The following is a 25,070-nucleotide window of genomic DNA, read 5'->3' on the forward strand; positions in this document are numbered from 1 at the left end:
CATGTAGCTTTGTCGCAATAAATAATGGATATTAATTGTGAGGAGTAGTTTCTCCAGACAAGCTATCGATTAGCCGTTCTTGCAAAAGCCACGGCTTCTTTTCAAATGCGAAATGAGACAATTTACTGTCTACATTGCCCTGAGTGGTAGCCACTGAAGCAGAGGCCCACAAGAACTTTTATTACGATGGCTTACGCCATCGTCATCACCTTGCACAGAAGCAGGTGCATGTGACCGTACGGGAGACGGAACGGGCGATGAGGGATCCTCATCGTCGGAACCAAATGGACTATTAACTCGTCTATCAGAATAAGCCCTCTCATTCGAAGGCTCATAGTCAGCCGCTTGACGTCTATTAGGCGACTGTTCTATTCTCCTTGAGTCGGCCATTTCGTCCGACTCGCATTCGTAGTCGACCTCCGAAGAGGGGTCGTATTCACGTGGTGAATCACCACGTGCACCCGCACCATCTAGTGTTGCGCGAATGGAAGATACTACGGCAGACGTTCCGTCTGCCGCAAGAGATAACATTGCGTCACCCGCGGCTGCACTAACCGCAGCCGAAGGCGCAGCACTGTCAACACCCAGCATGGATTTGTACTCCATGCGATGGAATTCAAAATGATGGTTCTCACCAATCAATATCGGTTTAAATTAAGTAGTTACATAGTGACCTTTCCATCTAATGACAGTCAGAGTAAGTATCGTTTAAGGGAGGGGTGATGTAACGGGGTGTATCGTTACATGAAATCAACACTTAATGGTTGTTAATAAATATAATATCTAAAAGATAGATAATATTTGGAGGATATTATTTAATAAGTAATATTCAGAAATCTTATCCATAAATAGGTATAGGCCATTTTATCTATTTATCCCGCAGACTAATTAACTGTAGATGTAAACAAAAGAGAGAGACATATAAGATAAGATTTCAATTGCATGTTTTGTATTAGTTTATAATTAAGTTAGAGTTAACAGATAGAAAGATATATACTTAGTTATATTAATACAGTTTTCATTTTACCCTCTTTAAGCTAGTTACCACGTACTAGTGTACGTGAAATAACGTAAGGCACCACTCGCAACTGAAGCAGCGCGAAGTGGACTTTACTGAAGCAGTACAAGTCGTAGTGCCCCGTTACATTGATGGCTCTCTAGCATGAATTCCGTGACAAGACTGGTATCTCATATGACCTTCGCAATTACGCCAGACCAGTTTTCCGGGGATTTCACACGACCAGTTTTTCTGTGATCGCGCATGACTATTTTCTCATTGCTTACGCCTGGACTAATTCTCCGTTCCTATCACGAATCACTCCAATACATCATTCTCACTTTTATCAACCCTTGGAGACTCCAGCTCTCCAGCCACGAGCCGGGTCTGTAATTTGATATATCAAATTTCATACTCGGCGGACTAATAAGGATGGATACGTAACTTTACATGCTGTAACGGGCCAAAGTTGCCCTAATGTTACACAGTCCCCGTTAAGCCCCGTTATACATTTGGTGTACTTAAGGGCATGGTCAATTACTAAATAATAGTAATTAGACCCAACACTCGGGTGTGGTGCACATTTGTGACCAACCCTTGTGGATGTGATGCACATGGGTGCATTCACATTAGGAGGGATGACGCCCAGCGTCATCCATGATGACGGCTAGCGTCATCAGTTACGCGAGGTATCTATAAAGATACGCTCGCAATACATATTAAATGATATCTATAGAGATATCATTTTAATTGGTAAAAATAGGTATTTGTATTTAATTCTATTAAATATAAATCAGTCTGAAATTTACTACCTACTTGGTAAGTGCGCACGAGGAGACGGATTACCGCTCCCGTGACGTCACTTCACCAGAGTTCTTAGTGTGTTGGGTGAGGTCGCTTGCGCGCCCACCACAACTACCTCACTGCACGCAAGAGAAGCAGGTGCAAACCGCTTCCTCGCTGTGCTAGGGTGTGTGCTAAGTAGAGCGTGGCCGCATTACGACGTGCCCGCCTACACTTGGTAGCACTTGAAATCCTTCCCACGACCCGCATCTCTGCGTGTGTACGTGAGGATGAGCCTCAACATTGATTGGGCTCATTTTCCCCACCTCTCCGAACATCATCGGGAGGTGGCAGGGCTAATGGCGCAGGGACTTGGTGAACAAGCCCTGGCCAGGCTCCTGGGTAGTCCTCCTGAGCAACATGTTGCTCAGTTGGAGCAGTTTGAGGCATTCGTGCTCGGACAGCGGAGGGCCGCGTCCGAGGCACAAAGCCATGCTGCGGCGGAGTCCGTCACTCAGACTCAGGATGAGCTGAGGCATGAGCAGGCTTGGAGCGAGGCTCTCAACAGGACTGTTGAGATGCTCTCTGCCCGGCCGCATCAGCCGAGGCCAGGTTCAGCCCGAGCAGTAGAGATTGCGGTGCGCATCATCATGACTGTTGTCATCATCTGTCGTCCCTGCACAAATCCCTGCTGGTTGTACCCAATTGCCTTAGGAAGAATAGCTTGTAAACGTGTTGCCATAGGGTTGGCAAATATTTTGTACCCTGTTTGAAGAAGCGATATCGGCCGGTAATCCATAGCATCCTCTTTTTGCGAAGTGGAATAATAAGGTCTTCTACAAACGAAGGCGGCGGATCCGTCCCATTCAGTAATTCGTTTCCGAGGAGTACCATCGCCAGCGCCAATATAGCTTAAGTGTCTCTATAAAAGTAATTATAAAGCCCATCAGGCCCGGCCGCCTTGTGCCGATTAAGTCCTGATGTTGCAGTGACCACTTCGTCCATGCCCACAGGCTGAAGCAAGAACGCATTTTCGATCGAAGTTATTTTGCGAGCTTCCGGAATTGTGACGAATTCATCGAACGCCTGACGCATGCGCCACTGCGGTGTAGTGCTGTCACTCCGGCCTAAAATTTGCTGCCGCTCCGTTGCAAACTTATCAGCGACTGTGGCATGGCGCGAACCGCCCCATGGAGTTGGTGAAGGTTGGTACCTGTTTCGTCCCGTTCCCAATCGGAAACGCGCTTGAAATCCCATCGCAGTCGATCCGTCGTACGCTCAAGTCGGCGCCCCTCGTGAATCATACACTCCTCGCGAAGCGTTGCTCGATGAGCGTGTATGTGTTGCTGTCGACTTGTTAGACCTGCTCGCGTTTGCCGCTGAACCTTTTCCACATAGTGTTTGCTTCGTTGTTTTGAACGCTTGCGCACCATTTTGATTGCAGCAATACACCGGAGAACCTGGTCATCCCATGTACGCGTTGATGGGTCCCGCCCCACATTCCGACCGATCAGCTCTGACAGCAGTGCCTGTTGAACCACGCTGGGTTCTGGGAGGAAATAGGGTACTGGACAGGACGCACACTTCTGCTTTCGGGTGCATTTAACGCATTCCGCCCTAGAGCAAGAGACACCCGTTGATGGTCGGACTCGACGGTCGGCTCCGTTACCTCCACCCATTGCATCATAGACGCCCACCAACGCGGAACATAAAACCGATCAGTTCTGCTAGCCGCCGATTTGGTCCGTAAAAGATTCCGTCGGTTCTAGTGGATCGTCGTCATCCATCGGGGCCGACAATGTACTGGCGTCTTCGAGCCCCATTAAAGTTAGCAAGTGGACTAACTAAGCACTTTCTGGACGTCCAGTGCGCTGGCCACCCAAGCGGTCAAGTTGGGGACTTTGTACTGAGTTGAAATCGCCCGCAAGCATGGTATCTCGGCTTGGCCACGGCCATTCCACCAGGTGAGAAAAAATGTTTCACTTTCGGCATGACGGTTTGGCGCATATATATCCACCAGCAGGACATCTCCGATCTCAACGCAGACGACCCGGTTTTCCCACAGTTCAGGATGCCATGGACGTGCCTCGGCTGCTCGACGTGGGTCGAGTAAAATTGCCACACACACCGTTTTGTCTGCACCGACACTCCAGTATGATAGAAGAGACCCTGTGACAAGCTGTGGTTGTCCTCACCTGCGCTTCCAGTCATCTTGCAAACGCGTAGCTAACTCCTCACTATTTACATGCATTTCTTGTATGCAACGAACAATTGGGCGCTGACCCGTCGGCATTCTCCGCCAAGCCTCGAACCAACCGGCTCTTGATTCCTTCGTAAGTCCCCTCACATTCTGAGTTTCTCTCGGATAACCTTCTCCTGTCGAGAGCGGCTTTCCCGTCTGCTAGAGAGTTTCCGTCCCATTTAAGCTGATGGTACAAGCCGTATAGATCCCCTTGAGACACATGTTGACTTGTCGCCAGGTACTGACTTCTCAAATGGCTGTCCTTAGTTTTGGGGTGGACTTGAAGACTCATCTGGGTGATAGAGTGTTCAAAGAACGTGTCGAGTATCGTCCAGTCGTCCTGGTTGACCATCTCCGTGAATGCCGAGCGATATGCCGTCAGGGCTGTCAGACCCGCAAAATGACGGCGCAACTGGGACGCAATGCCAGTGTCCTTTGCGGCGTCCTCACCCATGATGGACTGGATCTCGGCCTTCTATAGCAGCACACAGATGATGTGACGAGCAAATTTTTCCTTGTAGGGTATATCACACCGTCGGAGAAGGTCGTCACCGCCGTATCCGCTGTCTTTTCACCTCCGCCAATCATCCGAACTATCGATGAGAGGTGCCAGTGAGGACCGGGCTATTTGGCGCGAAGTTATTTCCTTCCAATCCTTAAGCCATCTTCAAGTGACATGGTCAGACACCCGGTCTTGATACACGGCGAGACGATCATACATACATTCTTGGCGCCATACCGCGGACCACGCCACGAGGGTTTCATCGCTCAAAACCTGCAGGAGTTGGCTCTTATGAGGAAAGCGTCGTACCATAGTGGGAAGACGCCGCGGTTCCGTTTGGGCCACCTTGTTCCAGTCAATGTTATTGGACCCCACCGTTGGGAACCCACTAAGTGCTGTCCTCGGCCACTCCGACTCAAGGTCTTGTCACATGTCCTGCCAGGACCTCAATCTTTCTATTTGTAATGCTGGACCGCCGCCGTCACGCAGACCGGCTGCTTAGCTCTCTGACCACGTTGAGTGACCAGTGTCGTTGACTGGTGACGAATTACTAGACTGGTATGACCACTATCCCCGGACTGCTCCACCAACGCCTGAACTGGATCGATACTTGAATACGTATACCCTGGCGATGGCAGTTCTGGTAGCAGTTATGGAGGAACGGTGTCTGCACTACCGTTCGCTAGGATACTCTGCCAATTTTTTGTGCTGAGATCAGGACCTTGCAACTGTTGGAGCTCCGTTTTACCAGCTCGAACGTCGTAAAGCGCCGCCCGCTCGGTCCCCCCAAGATTGCCATTGTACCATCACCTATACCGGAAGACGATATGCCAGTTGCAGCCGCTGAGTTTCCGCTGGGCTAGTCTGAAGAAGATTTGTCGTCATTAAGCGGAGCTGGGTGTCCGCAGAGCTGGCGGCAACCGTATTCACCAAGAACTCGAGAAGTGCGGGATACCGGGACCACCGGAGATTCAAGTGAATATCTTGGCGCAATGTGTACGTCATGTCACCGACTGCTTGTCTGGTAGACAGCTCGTTGATGTCACCCCTCAGCGAGGCCATCATCAGCCAAGACCCCAGAGTCGTGCGGACCAGGTAGCGTGCAGTGAACGTAGGCCGAATAGTGACGGTCTGTGTACCAGAGTATAAGAGTTAAATTTATTGGGTCCGCTCTTTTGGCTGTCGCTATCATCTCGACACATTCTGATATAGTCAAGATGAGCTGGTCCCCTGTCTCAATCACCTTGTTAGCCTAAGTCATCGAGCTTGGCCTATAAAGGCAGCAGTTCCATGGGTGGTGTATATCGCTTGGCTGCCCGATCCCGTAAACATCTCGTTGCAAAAAATTGGCAGCCATAAGAAGCATGGCGCTTCCTCTCAAGTTATAGTGACCGGTTAGCATTACCCTATTCGTGGCGCTGGCCGCGTATTCTTCCAGATACCATTAAAATTGTTTGGTAGACTCTTTAATGGACATTGTCATCTATCGTCGCCGTACATTTACCAGGATTTTTCAGTGCTCTGCATGGTCGAATTGATCCGTCATTTGTAGTTGACCTGTGTATTTAAATCCCTGTTTCACACACGTCGCAGCCCTATTCAGAATTGTCTCCGCTTGTGCTAGGTCGTCGTTGGCCAGTGCTTGTACCACCGCAAGCGCCAGACAATTCTCTGGCGCCGGCGTGGCAACGTGCCGCAACCGCAACACTTGTAGAATCGAATCTTCCGTAACTGATACCAATTCGGTCTCAGCGGGCATCTCCATAAGCTGCTCTTTTAGGCAGTCCGCTTCCTAAAGCAGGCTTCGTACTTCAGCACCTTCCTTTTGCTTTAAAGCTACCAATGGACCTAGGAGCCCGACGGGTAGTAATCGCTTTAATGATTCCATGACGGTTCGTACGACCTCGTCGAGACACCGTGACCCAGAGCGGTTTCGGAGCTGAGATGGGTACGCCATCTGGACTTGCCGAGAGGACCGGGTGAGATGCCGCCCGGCCGCTGATACGCGAGCTGACATCCTGGACACTTGTAGAAATGGTAGGAGCGAGACCTTTTTTCTGTCACGCGGACGTGCACCTCGGGTGGATTAACCGACGATTCTGCCACCCTATCTGCTTGGTTCTGTAGGCAGATCCGTTGAGTTGCCACAACCTTCATTTCCTCGAAGCTGTGAAATGGAACAGCGAGATCCTCAGGGGCCAATACTTCCCCTTCGAAAGCAATCACCCCCCCGAACACTGTAAATGTTTGGCAGAATAACCGTATCTTGATATGGGGTGGCCAAGAGACTCGCAACCAAGCACTGCAGCCGCCGCCCCACCTCATGATGCTTAAGAACTATGTAGATCCCATACCAGCCGATGCGCACGATGACGCGAAGAAACTCGGGGCAACCGTCCAACTGGACCGTTAAATTTTCATACCGTGGAGGTGCGAGAGTTGGATGTACACGCGTCCAAGTTCTCCAGCTCCACCTCAGTACTAATAAGTTCTGTGAAAAATGCAGTAAGCCGCCCGATGTCCATAAAACGTGTGTCGTTATACAGCGATACCACGTATTCTGATACAGTCGTTAGTCTGGTGACGTCGCATCCAATCTGCCGGTTCCATACTGACCCCGCGCTCGGAGCACGAGGATTTTAAAGCTGATACAAACGGCGTCTGAACGGGACTACCGTGCGCCGGAAATTTCTTCGTCGCAGTACGAATAAAGAAAATAATGGATTGACCGTTGACCCTTGTTGTAACTTATAATCTTGACTTGACTCAGCATCATATGAAGGTCCCCAAGGTTCACTTTAAATCCTTCTGCATCCAGCAATATGTCTTCCTTCAACGCTTAAGTATGCTGCCGGCTGGTTATGATAGTCCCAGCACCAACGAGAGAAAGGACAATTTGCCCTCCACCTGCATCTGAATTGTTATCTGGAACCACAAGCGGTCCATCGCAGTGAAAATTCTCTTGAGAAAATGCGGCAGACCCCGGCTGATGATGTGGCCCTCTACCAACCCCTGAATAACCTTCCACTCAACCTCCGTGCTAGTTCGGAGGCGCGGACCCGATCGGTCACGACCTGGGAATGCACATATTACCCTCAGCTGTTTGATTTCTTCCGCCGAATACTTGGATGGATTAACCATAAACATTTGGTAGTTTTCAGTCCGTAGGCCCGTGTCAGCAGATTGACCTGAGGACCGACGCCCATTGATGTAGCACAGGTTTCCTTGCCCACTTGACTTTGCTGGTTCTACTCTCGAAAATGGTCGATGAAGACCAGGAAGAGTTGTACAGATCCCGACATATTCCCCGGGCGTGCTTACACTATTCGGCATAAGCGCAGCCATCCACGACGCTGACTTCTTCAAAAAAATCCTAAGAGCTAATCCGACTCGGCCCCTTTCAACCTGGTGTACCGCTGCTTCGTCGTTGGTACTCGATCGAGTGGCATGTTTAGCGCCTCCAACTCAGCCGCAAACAAAGCTGCCACAGTGGCTTTCCGCGCCTCCCGTTGAACCGCCTCTGGAGCGGCTCAAAGTTCCGCCGTCACCGCCGCAAATATCTGCTCGTCACTCATTTTGCGGAGGTAGAACGATCACGGGCCCGCTAGGACCCGTCACTTCCACGTTCCGCTGCTCAGACAAAGCCCCCCCCCCACGCCTACACCGCCGCGGGCCAATCGCCTGGAGTTCAGACCCCTTGAGTCTGGCCTCCCCTTCTCGCTTGGTCCTGTCGTCTTTGGGCCGCTCACTTTGCAGACCTCTCCCCGTCCGCCCTATTACCCGCACTGGGAGGATTTTCTACCAACTCACGTGGATGAGCCCCTTGATCGCCGTCTATCCCGGTATTAAGAACACCTCCATAGATTTCGTTCAGTATCTGCGGGCTGCGGCTAGGAGACCCGTAGTCTTTGTCTCCGCGGTGCGGAGTCGAGTGTCCCGCCCCCTTCCCACTGCCCCCCCCCCCGGGGTCTGGAGGATACAGCTGTTGCGGAGCTGCCCTACCCCCTACCCATCCAGAGGCACCGTCCATCTCGCCTTGATCACCACCCGCCGCGGCTGGTGACGTGCTCGCTTTAATGGACTAACTAAGGCTAGCCCGGGTTCTCAGTCAAATCTCTGCTCCGGGCACGGCGATTTGAAGAGTAACCAGTTATAAAATCTACCTAGAGCGCAAGATCTTGTAACTTGTGCGACGAGACTGTCTTTACTTAATTTTTAAGGCGGAGGAGAGAATAATGGAAGCTGATGTTCACTCACCTTGTGCTTTATACATATAGATCTTGACGACGGCATACCGCCTTGAGTTTGGAGGAAAAGAGCTTTTCTTTCTCAACTTTATAGTCACGAATTCAACAAGTTGTTTCTTAAGTTCTTCAAAAGCTATTGTTGAGACGGGTGTACCCTTACATAAATATAATTTCCTACACGAGGAGCAGTAAATACTATTTCCTCTAAGAAGATATAAACAAAGAAAATACAAAATTACAATCCTAAAATAATTCTGACTTAATAGTTCAATATTACCAAATTTAGTAATATTGACGCAACAAGACAATATTTCTATTAATTGTTTGATTAAAGTCTAAATCAACCCCCTAATCGTTACAAGACACAATTAAGCGGGACGCAAGGACGCGCTATACAAAGCTAATAATATATTTATTAAATTTAGTGGATAGATGATCGTTACGCAGGAACTCAATATAATAAACCAGTTTCACTTTTTCTCTGTACTAAAGCCTTAGCATCGACCTCTAGTAGCTAAGACTTCTTAGCTATTTGTAACCTTCATTTGCACGTTAGTGTACGTGAAGTAATGGAGGAACCTTAAATTCACTGTTACCAGCGTAGGTTGGCTAGCACTGTTATCAGTCCTAGCAAAAGTGCCCTGTTACACCTAAAGCACTTCGTAGTCCGTTCAACGTCGTATCCAAAATGGACATATTGGATTAAGAAGGAGGGAGCTTTTAAGCCCATCAAGAAGGCTTCTACGCAATGCGTGAAACGTTCACTCATTTGAATGACCTTGCATAAAGAGTGGTCGAACGAATGAGTTCGACTGAAGGCGGGCCAGCCGTTGTTTGTTCGACAAAGAGACGAGCATCACGCGGCTATAGCCGAGTTCATAATCCATAAACTCGGCATGGCTCAATAAAAAGGAAATTTGCTTCACCCGCAAGCTCTCAACACGCGGAGGTGTTGAGAACAGGATGCTTAAAACCTGAAACCGAACTCGAAGAGCGAGGGTTTTCGCTCTCCACATACGAGAAGTCCATAGATTCTGGACCTCTGTTTTCTTGTCGTCTTATTAGACGATAGCCAGAGTGAACGATAGCCTGTTTCAGGCTGAAGTTCTCCTGATCCGATACAGAGATCGCTTTATGAAGCGCCTCTAATTTGAGCAGGTGCTTAGCTTTAGTCGCCGCGAAAGCGTCGGCCCGCTAGCAGCATATATATGCTGCTGTCGCAAACGAACAAAAGGCGGGCTACTACGTAGTGCCCCACGCCCAGTGCCTAGAAACACTAAAACAGCAATCGACATTTCACTTAAAGTAGCGGAGAACGCGGGTCCGAGCTGTTGCGAAATCGCAACCGCGAGGCGGATCGTAAAAAAACGGTCGGGTTCAGTAGGTGCAAAGCGATCTACCAATCCAGCAATCTCAAAAGAATTTGCAAGTCTTTTGAGGAAAGGTGCTCCTCACTCACAAACATAGTACTGGATCTGGATGACAAATTTGATGTCATCCTTGGATACCATGGCTCAGAAAGAACGAGCCCTGCAAAAACTGGCAGCATCAAGCCGTTACGGTGCCTGCGTCACATTCATCAGGTGACCATCTGATGACCGTCTTAGAGCGTGCATAAGCGTGTGGATGTCCGACGAGTGAGTGCAATAGCCTCACTTATGGTTCGTCGTTTGCACGACTCCGTGTGACAACCCATCACACTGTGGAGTTAGATTCCCGACGCCTGTCGCAAACACATGCAGCGTCGAAGGTCCATCATTGCGACGTCGACATATTGTGCACAAGCAGAGGCAGTGTTAAAGTTTGACTAATCGAGTTGGTTGAGTGGTGCGAAACTAGGATGCTTGCTTCGAAAGCAGCATAAAAAACGAGACGCTGTCCATAAGAGACAGCGCAAAAGTCCTTGATCGACTGGAGAGTTGATTGTAGAGGAGATCACTGTGGTTTTCAAACCATACGTCGAAGCAGTTGGAGAAGATACTTCCCAATTTAAACTTGAGGGAATAACCTCTCAATACTTTGAGGGGGCATCTTTTGCCAGTACTGACAACAGTACCACTGATAGGTGCCTCGATTCCTTAACGACATAATGTGCAGAGGAAGATTCTAAGTAGCTTGAAGTCGTAGCTACTAAGGGTTACTACTAAGGCTTTAATATAAGGAAAAATAAATACCGTATTAATAAATTAAGTTATTTTGTAAGGATCATCTATCTACTGGCTTTCGAATATTAATGACTAATTATCCAATGCGCCTCCGTTGCGCACCGTTTATCGTGTCTTGTATTGATTGGATGGGGCGATTTAAAATTAAATCAACTAATCAATTGAACGATTGTCTTCTTGTCTCAATATGACCAAATTTTGTAATTTGGAACATTTAGTCAAAATTAATAAACGATAATAGTTTTGTACTTCATTATTTATTTCCTCTTTTAGAAAACGATTTTTTTCCTATCATGGGGAATAGTATTTATTATTCCGATTAATGAAAATAATATTTAGGAAACGAGACACCCCATTACATCCCCCTATAAACAAAGTCACTATAGTAAATTTTGTAAAGTGACAGATAATACTATCATGTGTCTCTCTGTAAATTAGCACTCGTTGGTTTTAAATAAATTCCAACTTTTAATTGCGCATGGTAGCGAAATCCGTGCGCGTAGCCTGTGTAGGCGCAAAGCTGTCAGATACACGGCTCCAGGTAGCTGGTAGTGATGCAAATGTTTTAGTTGACGCTAATGCGTCTAGTGTGAGGAGTTCGTCACCTTCAGCTCCAACTAGCACGAGTCGGATTCATCACCGGACTCGTTTTCAATTGTTATGCCTCCGATTCACCCAATTTGCGTTTGTTAAGCCTACGGGCTCTAACGTGACAACCAAAGAGGTGATGACGAAATTGTTTAACTGCTCGTCGGACCCTTTTGGTGTGGAGTCATCTTGTGATGACTCCATAGACGATGATAGCTCTGGTGATGTCAGAATGCAACATCAGGAACGGAGTAGATCGTAAAGGTCAATTCATTAAGCATGCTACTGGTGGTGCTAGTATGCATCCAGGGACAGAGTGATCCTTTTGATCTCTCCGAGAGTAATGTAAGCGTGAACGTTAACATGAACCAACAGGAGGTGAACCGCAATCCGTTGCGGTTCGCTCCCGAAATAAACATTGGTTGCCCTCTTAGGGCAACATAACTCGTTGGTAAGGTATGAAAAACGACCGCTCGTAATTCAACTCATCCAGCCTTCACAAGTCTGGTGAGGACGAAACAGAACTCTTCATCAATCACTTTCCGGTATCGAGGCTTCACATGCAGCGGGCGAAGGATGTCACTCCTTAATTCCAAGTTTTGGAATCATTTGTACAGACTGTGCAAAGCCTAGGCTGCGACGCCTGACTTGACAAACTGAATGCTTTTCGTGACCTGTTCGAAAGACGGACTGTAGTCGGTGCACGCTACAAGCTTAACCGCGTGTCCAGAGAGGCAGGCTTGCCTTGCTTCTCGTGGTGGACTCATGCTGCTGTCTTGTCATGCCCCATGAGTCATACTCCCTTAAAAATTATTATTCGAGGACGCCCATCTCTTGCGAGATGCGCGAAGGGATTGAGAACCTCCAATCCTTTACGAGTTCGGGAAGCGCTCGTTCTGCAAAGGATCCTCTGAGTAAGAGGATGGGTCTTCTTGTCGTATTGTCGAACGAAACCTGGGACATCTATCATTAGTTGGGAACGAGGTTGCCATTTATTATGCCAGGGTGGATAAACCTCGCCAACGATCGAACCACCTTCACCTTGCGCTGGTTCAAGGAGCGTTCGACTAGAGAACGATTCTCACTACTCGAATCCGTCAAGGGATGTGGAGGAGCAGGAAAAACCGTGTTCTACTCATTCGTCGAACCCGAGTCATCACGTGACCAGGATCACGTCCATCGGCATTTATGGGTGGAGGTCGATCACGAAAGATCACATCGTCGCGATTTAGCGATGACGGTCGACGGTATTTCGTGTGAACAGTTGCATAACTGTGCGCAAGTTGCGGTTGATCAACTGGCAAATGAACGGACACATCAGTCCCTTCAAGACGGACTGGTGGCAGTTCGTCAATTTAGAAGGGTGTAGTCAAGCTTCTGGTTTGTGAGAGCCAGTCTCCGTCCTGGGGCCATCAGTCTTTAGCGGATGTCTTAGACCATGCCAGTTTATTCAGGAACTGGAAGAAGCCTCGTTTTGATGGCATGGGCAGAAACGCCCGACATAATGCGTAGGATGCGTACGCATCCTACGAGGCAGCTCGATCGTGCACGCATTGTCTTTGCGGTGCTGTTCACGAAACGGGCCGATGTACCTGAGCCGTAATTTAATTAGTGCCGCATTTGTCTCTACCTGTATAATAGATTTACCGTAGACAGTAGGATTACATCTTTAGCATTAGTTAATGGAATGTTTATTATTAAGTTTTGCCAGAGTCCCGGATTTGCCGGTCAATCGCATGAGCAATTGAATCCTGTACGAAACGGATCACTGCCTATGAAGCCTGCAGGAATTCTCCTGCTGACTCGATTTTGGTTTTGTTTTCAGTGCGCCCGGTGCGCACTGCGGAAATGTCATTGTCCTCTATCGTGAGTAATTTTGTTCGCACTAATATTGTTGTTATCGATGCTGAGTATTTCAGCATCGTCATCAAAGTCAGCTATAACCTGATCGCTATTATTGAGTATGTCCCCTTCAATGTTAATTGACTCAACATTGATATCCTTCGCATTGACCGTAGATTCAATGCAGGATGAGAAAGAGCTAGATTGTTCTTTGCTCGGGTGAGTACCTCTCCCACTTGAATAGGAGTCACTTTAAAACTAGGCGGGTATACGTGGTTGGCATCAGCCGTTCACGAAAAGTGGTGTATGCTTTGATGATGCATGCACCGAATTGCTGATGGCAAATCCTGCCATCGGCAAGAACTCGCTTCAACTCGTAAGTGAATAGACGATTCCGCGATGTATTTCTTCGAGGATAAGTCTGGCCATTTTTTCTGGATTGTCAAAAGTTGACATTTTTAACTGTGTTCCAAGTATCTATCTGAACACAAAATGCCGGAACCCCGCCTTGAACCAGGGGTCTCAACCTGAGACCAGCTCACGGGTTAATCCACGGAGTCGAAATATCGTGTCAACAAAGACATCAGCACAGCCTTTAGCTGTGATCGACTCCGGGACTGCAGCAAGATGTACGATTTAGCTGGAACGACAACAAACGCAACAATACCATTTTCTTGTGGGTGCCTTCGGGAATTCGAAGACGAATTTCATAAATACGGACTGCCAACACTCTGCCGGAACAGGCAGAGGTTTTAACGGAGTACAGAATCAAGCACTGGGCTTCAACCTTTGACAAACTTCGCAAGCACGTAAGAGCTTGCGAATGGATATAAACTGGGGTGGTCAGTAGAAATTTTGGTTATCGTGAGATAAATTTCTCATGTCCACGATAGCCACATATTGGTACTGATACAAGATGTGTAAACGCAGAATATTATGGGTGGGAATGCGAAATGAAATGTGTCGCCTGCAATACCTGTGTAATACAGTAATCATTGCGTGTTTTGTATTGATCTGTTTAGAATCGATACGATTATGACCATCCTTTTAAGAATTGTTGTGATGGATTTCTAAGGAAATTCATCAAAGCTTTTAGAGTCTTGCCTTCTTGATAGGCTCTTCTATCGTCAAGTAATGTTCATGTCAAAACACATATTGCTGCAGCGTTAGGCTCATGCTCACTTTTAATTTTTTCCACCACCGGCTCAAAAAAAACGTGCCGACACAAATAAGGGATCAGCGACGACGTTTAGTCGTCCTGGTTTTAATTCCACGGAGAATTTATGCTTCAAGAAAGGAAGGTAACTATCTCGCCATTTTTTTGCGATGAGTGAACTTTTTACGGCCGCATGGCTCGTATAAACACTGATCGGTCAATCTTTCAAGAGATTGACCTTAAATTTATCCAGTGTATATTTCATGGCAATGCGCTCCTCGTCATACACTGGGCAATTGCATTCAGCTGGTTATAGATGACGCGATTGATAGGAGACGACGCGCTTTGCACCGTCTGTGTCATATTACATTAACGCACAGCCGATTGCAAAATAGCTTGCGTCACAGACCGCATGAAATCATCTGCCTTGGTCCGCAATCGCCAAGATAGGCAATTGCATCAACCTTTGCTTGACACCCTCATAGTAATGCTGACAATCATCGCTCTATGACAACTTTACATTTCTTTAACGAAGAAGAAAGATGTACTGTCATTTCGGCACAACTTCGGGAGTGCTTATGTAAGTACGGGCCGCCAAGCCGAGAAACCTTCGAGGCTTCTTTAAATCGACTGGCACAGGTTACTCGGTGATCGCCTTGATCGCTTACGGATCAGGGCGTGCACCGTATTTACCGACATGCACTCAATAAGTGGTGTTTCGCTTGCAGCGAGTATACACTTCGTGAAGTTGGCATGCAACTTATGCTCACGCGTAAATGCACGAACCTTTCGGACGTGGGAACGATGCACTTCAACGTCCGACTTTTGACTCGTGGCTTTTATGAACGAAGGCGTCATCAAAATATCTCGGTTCGAAATCCCACACTATTGTTGACAGATTGGTTACACATCTTCGATGTTGCAGGGGCATTGAATATCCTCTTCACGCATAAGGATGATAGAATCCATCCATCAGATATATTGACAAGAAGATGGTACTCTTTGACATACCATGTCTTTTCCTGCTATCGGCGTTTGAGCTAATATTGGTGCAGCGTTCAATTTATTGAGCGCGTGCACAATCCGCTACCTTCCTAGTGCTTCACGCGTATATGGGTGACAGATTGTGCACGCGCTCAACATATCGAACGCTGCAACGGTACCGGCTCAACCGAGAAAATACGTAATTATTGAGGGAATGTCAAAAAGTATCTTCTTTTCGTCCATGGATCTGATGGGTGGATTTTATCAGATACCCATGCGTGAACAAAGTAGCAGTAAGTATACCAAGCGGAGTGCTTTGGAAGTAACGAGTTGTGCCACAGGGGCTTGGTAATGTCCCTGCAACATTCAACAGATGTGTAACCGATCTGTTGAGATCGGTGCGGGTATTTGCACCAATTTTTTTTTATATTGTTCAGAGCCATGAGTGGATATTTGGAAGCTAAGCTCATCGAGCTCACGTCCGAACCGTTCTTATGCTCACGCATAGGTTGCATGCAAATCTCCAGAAGTGCATATTTGCTGCAAACGATATATCACTTCTTGGTGCATCGTGGGTAAACATGGTGTTCGCCCTGATCCGGAAAAGATCATGACCATCACTGACTGGACTGTGCCAGTCGATGGAAAAGGACTTCGAAAGTTCCTCGGCATAGCGGCGTACTTGCATAAGTACTCCCGCAATTGGGCCGATGCGACAGCACATATTTCTTCTTTGTTGAAGAAAAATGTGAAATGGTCCTAGAACGCTGATTGTCAGCGTTCATTTGAGGGTATAAAGCGAAGCTTGATGCACCATCAATATTGGCGATTTGCGGACCAAGCCAGGCGGTCTGTGAGCCAGCGATTTTGCAATCGGCTTTACGCTAATGCAGTACGATATAGATTTAATAGCGCGTCGTCTGCATTGAAACGCGACAGCTTCAACAAGCTGTGCGTTATTATCTAATGCATGACACGGATCTCCTCGCCATGAAATACGCACTAGCTAATTTGATTTTCTATCTCGTAAGAGATTTACCGTTCACGGCTTTTAGGACAAAACGTCTTTGCGCACACCGCTCTCATAGATGAACGAGATGATTGTCTTCCTTCGCGGATTATAATAATGTTCTCCTTGGAATATAAACCAGGTTGATATAATGCCGTCGCTGATTTCCTTTCGCACCGGCCTGATTTTGAGCCGGCTGTGCAAATGAACAGCTGAACAGCTCACTGTTGTAACAATATTTTTTCTGTCATTAATGTTATTTGACGACGTTAGAGCCTATTAAGAAGATGAGGCTCTCAAAGGTTTGATGGACCATCTTAGAAATCCATCACGACCATCCATAAAAGGGATTGTCAAAATTGTATCGGGGTCCATCTGTTCGATACGCAACACGCAATGGCTTGCTGTATTATAAAGACATATCTGGCGTTACACCGCGTGTCTACATCCTCACTCATAGTGAATGCGATTCCGCATGTCTCGATGCACCAATAAGTGAGCATCGTGGACGTAATAAACCTTTCTCACGGTAACCTGTGATTTCAAGTGGCCACACCAGTATGATATCGTCCGCAAGTACAGATGTGCTTGCAAAGCTAGTCAACGGGTCAAGCCCAAGGCTTATCCCGCGCTTCATTACAGCCTCTGCCTGTCCCGGATGAGTGTTGGCAGTCCATACCTATGAACCTCGTCTTTGGATTTCCTTGTGTTTGTTGACCGTTTCAGCAAGATAGTACATCTTGTTGCAGTTCCATAGTCAAACACAGCCGAAGGCTGTGCTCGTGTCTTTATTGACACAATGTTTTGACTCCATGGGTTACCCCGTGAACTAGTTTGGGATCAAGATGTTTGCTCACGGCGGAATTGGAAATTATGCCAAAACGCTACCGTGAAACGATCGGTGTTCAAATTGCTTAAACCTAGTTGAAAATGTCAATTTATGACCTTCTTGAAACGAATTGTCAGAAGGAACTTACAAATTATCTTGTCCTCGAAGAAAAATCTCGAGGATGCGTCGACTCCTTTACGAGTTCGAATAGGCTCGTTCCGATTTAAGAATTTGCCACCAACAATTCGATGCTTTGCCACCCTGTTTTGAAAGTCACTCTAAACTAAGAGGAGGACTCGCTTGCTTTTGCTCATTAGGCATCGGCTCACCAGTCAATGCGAAGGTATCAACGTTGATTTACTCAACATTGTAGAAGACAAACTCAGTGACAGAAATAACGCTTTTGCTGATCTTGAAAATGACAATGCTAAATTACCCAGCATCGACAATAACAATATACTACTGAGAGCAATGAAGCTCTCGCTAAAGTGTGGAATCATATAATCTGCAGTGCGCACTGGGCGCATTGAAAACAAAAGACATAACCGATTAAGCAGGACAATACCTGATGGCTCGAGAAGCAGTGTTCCGTTTCGTGCACGTTCCATCGCTGATGCAGTAGACCGGCAGAAACGGAACTCGGATAAAATTAATGTCTAAATTTTCTTTTAGTTAAAGTTAATACTAGCCCTACTGTCTACAGTAAATCTATCTAAACGTGTAGTAACGAATTTGGGCAGTAATAAGTTACTGCCCAAATATATTGGCCCGTTTCGTGAACTGCGCCACCAAGACAATGCGTACAAGATTCAGCTGCCTCGTAAGATGTGCAAGCATCGTAGGTTTACGTCGAACGTCTCCACCCCCTACTACCAGTACGAGGCTTCTTCAGCTATGATTCAGCACTCGCCAAAGACTGATGGTCTCGGGTCAGCGACGATGCGCTCGTTCGTTCAACAATTCAACGACCGCAACGTGTGTTGATTCTGGAATTGTTCGCAATAAACCTTGTCGACCGTCGACACTAAGTTGCGAAGATGAGAACGCTCATGATTAGCGTCCTCCTGCAAATTCTGGAGAACGCGACTTTGGTCAAGATGATAAACATCGGGCCCACTGAGTAAGCTCAACCCGATTCATCCTTCTCCTTCCCATACATTTAGTGGACTCGAACTGTGAGAAGCGCTTTCGACATGAAAGCTTCTCAAACCACCGCGAGGTGAGTGGGTCCGACGGAAATGTCTCGTTCGATGGCAAACGTATCCACTCTCGCACGATTATTGGGAACGAGATTTTAAATAATGACAGACGTGTTCCGGGTCTCGTCCAAAAGTTTGACAAATCCCACTCTTTGGCTCAAGGTTCATCGGAAAATGAGCGCTTCGCGCGTTCGTAAAATGATTGTAGCTTATCAATTCCTTCGCGCATCTCCGAAGAGATGCACGACCTCCTATGAGGGTCTTCAAGGAAGTACGCCTCCCTAGTGCATAGAATACACCCTTAAAGCAGCACGGACATGGGTCGCCAAACGAGAGACAAGGTTTTCCTGCTTCTCTAAACAAACGGTGCAGCTTATAGCGTGCACAGATTACGGGTCGTGCTTTAAAGCGGTCACGTAATGTAATAAGTTTGTTAAGCCAGGCTTCGTAGCCTGCGCTTTGCACACTGTATGAATGTTTTTTAGCGTGAAACAAGGAGTTGTAATCTTTGCAAGCGTGCCATCGATGCCGAAAAGTCATCGATGAAGATTAATTTCGTCCTCACTGGGCTTGTGAAGCCTGGATGAGTCAAACATTGGATGTTAAAAACCGTTCGTTGGTCATACTTGACCATCGAATTAGGTTGCCGTAGAGGTCAACCAGGGTTCTTTTTGGGAGCAAACTGCAACGTTTTACGGTCCCTCTCCATTTGGCTAATGTTAGCGCTGGAACCAACATTCCTCTTGAATTGATCCTTATGATCACTTCGTAACTAATAATGCATTTATGCACACCCGAGCTTTCATCATTAAAGGAGTCATCACAAGATGACTCCACATTAAGAGGTTCAAACGTGTTAAACAACGTTGCGAACAACTCTTTGGTTGTCACGCCAGAAACCATAGCTTTGGTGATTTTGGCCTCGGGTGACGGGAGGCCTTTTCAGTAGCAACCGAGTCGGACGATGGCGCCGATTCGTAAAGTCATCTCCAACCGGAGTCGGAGGCGGCTTGCTCTCTACGGTTCACGCCTGAGAGTCTACTCAAATGTTGGCAGTGCTAGCAGCTTCACTTAGTCGTGTAGCTGCCCGGTTTGCAGTATTCGCGTGCTGGCATTGATACCATGCACAGACAAAAAAGTCGGAATTGAAAAAAAAACAATCGCTCCCTCACAGTGAGGGATACAATAGTTCTATTTGTCCTCACATCAGTCATTATAGCGACTGCTTGTTGAAGGCGGGAAATGAAGAATTTATTATTCAGGTATACAGTGGTAGTTCCCTCTTCTATTACACGATTCCTTCCCCTTTCTCCCTCTGGATGCGGCTGCTCTATTGAATGATGCTTTGAATAGATTTCCGGCCTAAAATTTTGAACCCTCTCTCTTTTTTATTCCCTCTCTTTTGATCAGTCAAGGCCGGTCCCGATCCTATCTAAACCGTAGAGTTTTTCTGTATTTAAGCTTCTACATAACTGTAACGGTGCACTACGACTTGTACTGCTTCAGTACAAGTCCACTTCGCACTGCTTCAGTTGCGAGTGGTGCCTTACGTTATTTCACGTACACTAGTACGTGCAAAGGGAGACTTCTCTTTAAGGCAACTAGCTTAAGGAGGGTTAAATGAACACTGTATTAATATAATTAAGTATCTCTTCTTTCTATCTGTTAACTCTAATTTAATTATAAACTAATACTAAACATGCAATTGAAATCTTATCTTATCTATCTCTCTCTTTTGTTTACGTCTACAATTGATTAGTCTGCGGGATAAACTAATATAATGGCCTATACCTATTTATAGATAAGATTTCTGAGCATTACTATATAAAGTAATATCCTCCAAATATTATCTACCTTTTGGATAATATAATACTTGACAACCTTTAAGTGTTAATTTTATCTAACGATACACCCCGTCACATCACCCCTCCCTTAAACGACAATCAGTCTGACTATCACTGGATGGAGTGGTCAATATGTGACCACTTAATTTAAAAATGATGTTGATTGGTCAGAACCATCATTTTAAATTCCATCGCATGAAGAACAAACTCATGCGGGGTGTTAATAGTGCTGCGCCTTCGGCTGCCGTTCGTGCAGCCGCGGGTGACGCACTGTTATCTCTTGCGGCAGACGGAACGTCTGCCGTAGTGTCTTCCACTCGCACAACACTAGATGTTGCGAGTGCACGTGGTGATTCACCACGTGAATACGACCCCTCTTTGGAGGTCGACTACGAGTGCGAGTCGGATGAAGTGGCCGACTCGGGGAGAATGGAACAGTCGCCTGATATCCGTCAGGCGGCTGACTATGAGCCTTCGAATGAGAGGGCTCATTCTGATAGACGTGTAAACAGTCTATTTGGATCCGACGATGAGGATGATCCCTCATCGCCCGTACGATCTCCCGTACGGTCTCCCATACGGTCACCTGCACGTGTCTCTGTGCAAGGTGACGACGATGGCGTTAGCCATCGTAAGAAAAGTCCTTGCGGTACCCCTGCTTCAGTGGGTACCACTCAGGGGAGTGAAGACAGTAAAATGTTTCATCTCGCCCCTGAAAAGAAGCCGTGGCTTTTGCCAGAAAGGCTCATCAATTGTAACGGGGTGTAGCGTTACATGAAATTAACACTTAAAGGTTGTTAATTAATATATTATCTAAAAGATAGATAATATTTGGAGGATATTACTTTATATAGTAATGTCCTGAATTCTTATCCATAAATAGGTATAGGCCATTATGTCTATCTATTCCGCAGACTAATCAGCTGTAGAAGTAATCAAAAGATACTTACTAGATAAGATAGAGATAAGAATTCATTTACATGTTTAGTATTAGGTTATAGTTAAGTTAGCATTTACAAAGATAGATTAAGACACTTAACTATGTTAATACAGTTTTCAATTTACCCTCTTAAGTTAACTTGTCTTAAGGGAAGTCTTCCTCTGCACGTACAGTGTACGTCACCTAACGAAAGGCACCACTCACAACTGAAGCAGTGTGAAGTGGACTTGTACTGAAATAGCACAAGTCGTAGTGCCCCGTTACAAAAACTGTATTAATATAATTAGTTTCCTACGTAACGATCTTCTATCTACTACTGACGCTTGAACTCAGCCAGGAAGTCAACCTCTTCTAATTCATAACGGTGATAACTTTTTGCGAGTGTCTAACGACAATGTAACAAGCAATCTGCTTTATTTTTTATGGCACATAAAAAAATCCGTTTTCAACTAGTATCAGCTGCTTGGCCGTTAGACAAAAATCGACATTTTTAGCTTTGACGAACACTCCTTCATTCCTCGTTTCAAAGAGGACATGGGATGCGCATCGTCCTCTGCCATCCCAAAATTGGCGGAAGAGCGGCAAGTGGCACCCGTCGAAGCGGCCTTTTGCGCCAAAACAATCACCACACTCCGTCTGCGTGACCGCTTTTGGGACTATTCAAACGAAGAAGACTTTCTTATCCGTGACACCGAATGGAACCAAGATGTATTCAGTATCCGAGGCACGAAGTCCGCCATGAAGACGTTACGCGACCCAAACCGCAGGCCACTTGTGCACATGAAGCGCGATTTCATGGCTTCTCTTCCCACGTTTAACGCATTCGACGCAAAGGCGTCAGCGGCTAAACTGTTTTCCATTCAGGCGCTGCACGAATTGAGCGTTACATTCCAAAATCCTGCGACAGGCAAAATGTGCCGAGTTGGCCTAAACGGAGACTGGAGCAAGCGCGAAGCTTCATTCTGGATGAAGCAAGGCCGTAATGGGTTGCGCAGAACTATCGGTCGCGTCTTTCGCCCCACCGGCAGTATCCGACCTGTTTCCACTACGCTCAGTACTTCTTTGTCTTGCCTTCCACCCGATGATGTTTACTTTTTGACAATATTGGGTGGCATTGACATGGCGCTTTTAGTGCTTATTTGCATCGCGTTAGAGCAAGCTCACAGTGAAAAGTGAAGAAGCCGGTATTATTATTTTTTATTAGTCACTATCTATTTTTAATACTAAATATTAAAAAAGCAACCAAACGTGTGCTTTTCTTGTTTTGAGCAGCAAATGCTTTTTTAAAGCACAACTCTCGCCACAGACGCCTTCCACACAACGAGGTACTTCGGACGATAGCTCATGATGCAGCTACACACTAAGACCGGTCGGATTGCTTTCTTTAAATTCAACTAAGCATAATGCTCACTAACTTTGTCGAATTGCCCGAGGCGAAAGTAGCTCATCAGATAGCACTCTTAAAAACCTGTCATAAAGCTTTTGGCGATTCGTTTCTGACAGTCTTTGCAAGAGCTTTTGACCAATGCGGGCATTAGCTTCGAATCGCCCACGATTCTCGAAATCTTTCATCATTTTGATGATAGTAATGAATGGGATACGATACAAGCCAAGCTCCAGCATGTAATCTACCAAAAACTCGCATTCGTCATCCCAACGGTGTTCTAGACATTTGTCCAGCAGCAACCTCACCAGAAATCCTGGAGAATCTAAAACTGAGGGATGCTCTTTCCAGAACTCCAGCGAGCGCTCAACAGCTGTCCGAGATAATATTTCGTTCTGCGCCATATCATGATCAATCTGGGCTACGACAACGCTCCGTAAAACTGCTGTTCTCCCCTTCGAGCGAGTTGTTTCCATAACATTTAACACTTCCACAATTGATGGCATGGCGTGAGAATGTTTCAGCATTTCCCACAGCATCATATTAAGTAGGTCGGCTTCAACATTATTTTTCCATGCAGGAATGCTTGTTATCAGAGCTATATCCCCTAGCAACAATTCTTTTGCATTCAAATTCTTGAGCGAAATAGCATCTTGGTATGCTTTCCGCTCAAGCATGATCGCCTTGTTCGCTAAATCGTTTATATATGGTGCCCAACAAAATTGCATCATCTCAAGCGCAGTTCGATCTGGAGTTCGGCAGGCAACACGTAGCACCTGACGAAAGTTTGTCTGGTGTTCGGATATGCGGTGGTTTGGATAGCTCTTAAAGATTTCAAGAGCAAGGTCGGGGCGGTTCCTTTTCAAGCTAACCTTTATCAGTCCACTCCAAATGTCGGGCTTTAACAAGTACCCACCATCGTTATGTAAAGCTTTCGCCAGGTGAACTGCAGCTAGCAGTTCTCGCTCATGGTGCTTGCGATCAAGTAAATTAGCTCGAATTGCCAGCTCGTAACAACTCAGCGGAATGACGGCCAAGGGAGATTGAATAGTGATCGTATCAATCGCTTTCCGCGCAAGCTCTCCATTCCTTTCGCTGTGGCACGCGTGGAGAAGCACACTTAAGTTTAAAGTTGTTCTGCACATCTTATTCAGCTGGTAATTTTCATTGTCGAAAAGCCGCAAAATCTTTTTTTGATGCTTGAGAGCTGCCAAGGATTGGATGTAACATGAGTGAGCCACCCTTGGCAGCTCTAAAGCCTTCAAACTTGGCGTAAATTTCTTGTTGAGCTCAGATATTGAATCATCTGTTCCCTGACCATCTGTAGAATAGTCATTTGCAGCTTCACGCAACCGATGCTCCTGCAGCCACAAAATCCGATCGCGGTCATAGGCCTCAAAGAATGTCACAACCAGCTTGTGCTCGTTCATTCGGTGTAAAGATTGAATAAAAAAACTCATCACGTGAGCATCATTACCCACCACCACGGCCGCGTTGTCGCTATTTTGAATGGACGTGGAGCCCACAAACATGGAGCGCGCAGGAATCTTAGATGAGAGCTGGGCAAAGATGTTGGCAGGCACGATTTGAAATAGCCTAGGCGGTTTTTCGGTCGTCACGTCCTCTGCCGTCGCCAGACGAACTCGAAAAGACATGTCGGTCTCAACAACAAACGGCCGACATTGCGAGACGACTAGCCAAGCGTCCAGTAGCTGCGTAAGAAAGGGCACATGTCGAATTTTATGCAATAAGCGGTCAAGTGCCTGAGCTGCGGATTTCCGCTTACAATCGTCCACCAACTTTTGCAGCTTAGGAACAGCAACGTCAGCGGGTAAAGACGGCCTTACATTACATTTGGCAGCCAAATGATTGGTTAATGGCAGAGCTTGAGGTAACGAGGGTGTTATCGCTGGAAGCTCATCTTTGGACGATGACGAAGGAACTAAGCTGGGGCAAGAGTTTGTGCGATTATTGAACCCCACCCATGCCAAAAAGTTGGAAGGGTGGCCCCAAAATTGTCGCTGCGACTGGCACCGCAATCGTGTGCGAGAAAATTTACTGCTCAGCATTTGAGGAGGAAAGCTAAACTGCTATTGCCAAAAATATGTTTTTGTGCACTTAAAAAATGTGAATCTACAATAACTCCCCAAAATTAATTTTATTGCACATCAATTGCTGGCTTGCCAATTAACTTTAATGATCGGCAGACGTGTTCCGTCGAAAAAAAATGTTACCAAGCAAATGCTATTCTCTTCCTCTGTTCGTCGCGTGTGCCAAATAAGGATTGCACTTTCACACACTACGCTCGGTGATTGTCTCAAAGCTATCTGGAAGAGTTTCATCAAAGCTCGAGGGTGTA

General features: G+C 46.6%; 9 protein-coding genes across 9 annotated transcripts; 2 read left to right on the forward strand and 7 right to left on the reverse strand.

The window, feature by feature from the left end:
* Positions 1-4,017: 4,017 nt before the first annotated feature.
* On the reverse strand, positions 4,018-4,610 carry CCR75_005511 (uncharacterized protein; the record flags this gene model as incomplete). Its single annotated transcript, XM_067963592.1, is given in 2 exon segments — positions 4,018-4,497; positions 4,512-4,610. The coding sequence occupies 2 exon segments, from the start codon at positions 4,608-4,610 to the stop codon at positions 4,018-4,020; spliced, it is 579 nt and encodes a 192-aa protein (XP_067822861.1).
* Positions 4,276-4,503, forward strand: CCR75_005512 (uncharacterized protein; the record flags this gene model as incomplete). Its single annotated transcript, XM_067963593.1, has 1 exon — positions 4,276-4,503. The coding sequence occupies one exon, from the start codon at positions 4,276-4,278 to the stop codon at positions 4,501-4,503; it is 228 nt and encodes a 75-aa protein (XP_067822859.1).
* A 79-nt stretch (positions 4,611-4,689) lies between the features above and the next one.
* On the reverse strand, positions 4,690-5,323 carry CCR75_005510 (uncharacterized protein; the record flags this gene model as incomplete). The annotated part of the gene is made up of 3 exons (XM_067963591.1): positions 4,690-4,946; positions 5,036-5,117; positions 5,273-5,323. 3 exons carry the CDS (start codon positions 5,321-5,323, stop codon positions 4,690-4,692), a joined length of 390 nt encoding a protein of 129 aa, XP_067822860.1.
* An 11-nt stretch (positions 5,324-5,334) lies between these two features.
* On the reverse strand, positions 5,335-5,529 carry CCR75_005509 (uncharacterized protein; the record flags this gene model as incomplete). The annotated part of the gene is made up of 1 exon (XM_067963590.1): positions 5,335-5,529. The coding sequence occupies one exon, from the start codon at positions 5,527-5,529 to the stop codon at positions 5,335-5,337; it is 195 nt and encodes a 64-aa protein (XP_067822422.1).
* A 37-nt stretch (positions 5,530-5,566) lies between these two features.
* CCR75_005508 (uncharacterized protein) lies at positions 5,567-5,926 on the reverse strand (the record flags this gene model as incomplete). Its single annotated transcript, XM_067963589.1, has 2 exons — positions 5,567-5,776; positions 5,855-5,926. The coding sequence occupies 2 exons, from the start codon at positions 5,924-5,926 to the stop codon at positions 5,567-5,569; spliced, it is 282 nt and encodes a 93-aa protein (XP_067822423.1).
* Positions 5,927-6,037: 111 nt separating this feature from the next.
* CCR75_005507 (uncharacterized protein) lies at positions 6,038-6,481 on the reverse strand (the record flags this gene model as incomplete). The annotated part of the gene is given in 2 exon segments (XM_067963588.1): positions 6,038-6,316; positions 6,335-6,481. The coding sequence occupies 2 exon segments, from the start codon at positions 6,479-6,481 to the stop codon at positions 6,038-6,040; spliced, it is 426 nt and encodes a 141-aa protein (XP_067822416.1).
* Positions 6,482-8,091: 1,610 nt separating this feature from the next.
* On the reverse strand, positions 8,092-8,554 carry CCR75_005506 (uncharacterized protein; the record flags this gene model as incomplete). The annotated part of the gene is made up of 2 exons (XM_067963587.1): positions 8,092-8,297; positions 8,335-8,554. 2 exons carry the CDS (start codon positions 8,552-8,554, stop codon positions 8,092-8,094), a joined length of 426 nt encoding a protein of 141 aa, XP_067822417.1.
* A 13,307-nt stretch (positions 8,555-21,861) lies between these two features.
* CCR75_005505 (uncharacterized protein) lies at positions 21,862-22,503 on the forward strand (the record flags this gene model as incomplete). Its single annotated transcript, XM_067963586.1, has 1 exon — positions 21,862-22,503. One exon carries the CDS (start codon positions 21,862-21,864, stop codon positions 22,501-22,503), a length of 642 nt encoding a protein of 213 aa, XP_067822414.1.
* A 234-nt stretch (positions 22,504-22,737) lies between these two features.
* On the reverse strand, positions 22,738-24,780 carry CCR75_005504 (uncharacterized protein; the record flags this gene model as incomplete). The annotated part of the gene is made up of 1 exon (XM_067963585.1): positions 22,738-24,780. One exon carries the CDS (start codon positions 24,778-24,780, stop codon positions 22,738-22,740), a length of 2,043 nt encoding a protein of 680 aa, XP_067822415.1.
* Positions 24,781-25,070: the final 290 nt, after the last annotated feature.

The sequence above is a fragment of the Bremia lactucae genome, linkage group LG1, assembly GCF_004359215.1.
Source record: "Bremia lactucae strain SF5 linkage group LG1, whole genome shotgun sequence".
Classification (NCBI taxonomy): domain Eukaryota; phylum Oomycota; class Peronosporomycetes; order Peronosporales; family Peronosporaceae; genus Bremia; species Bremia lactucae.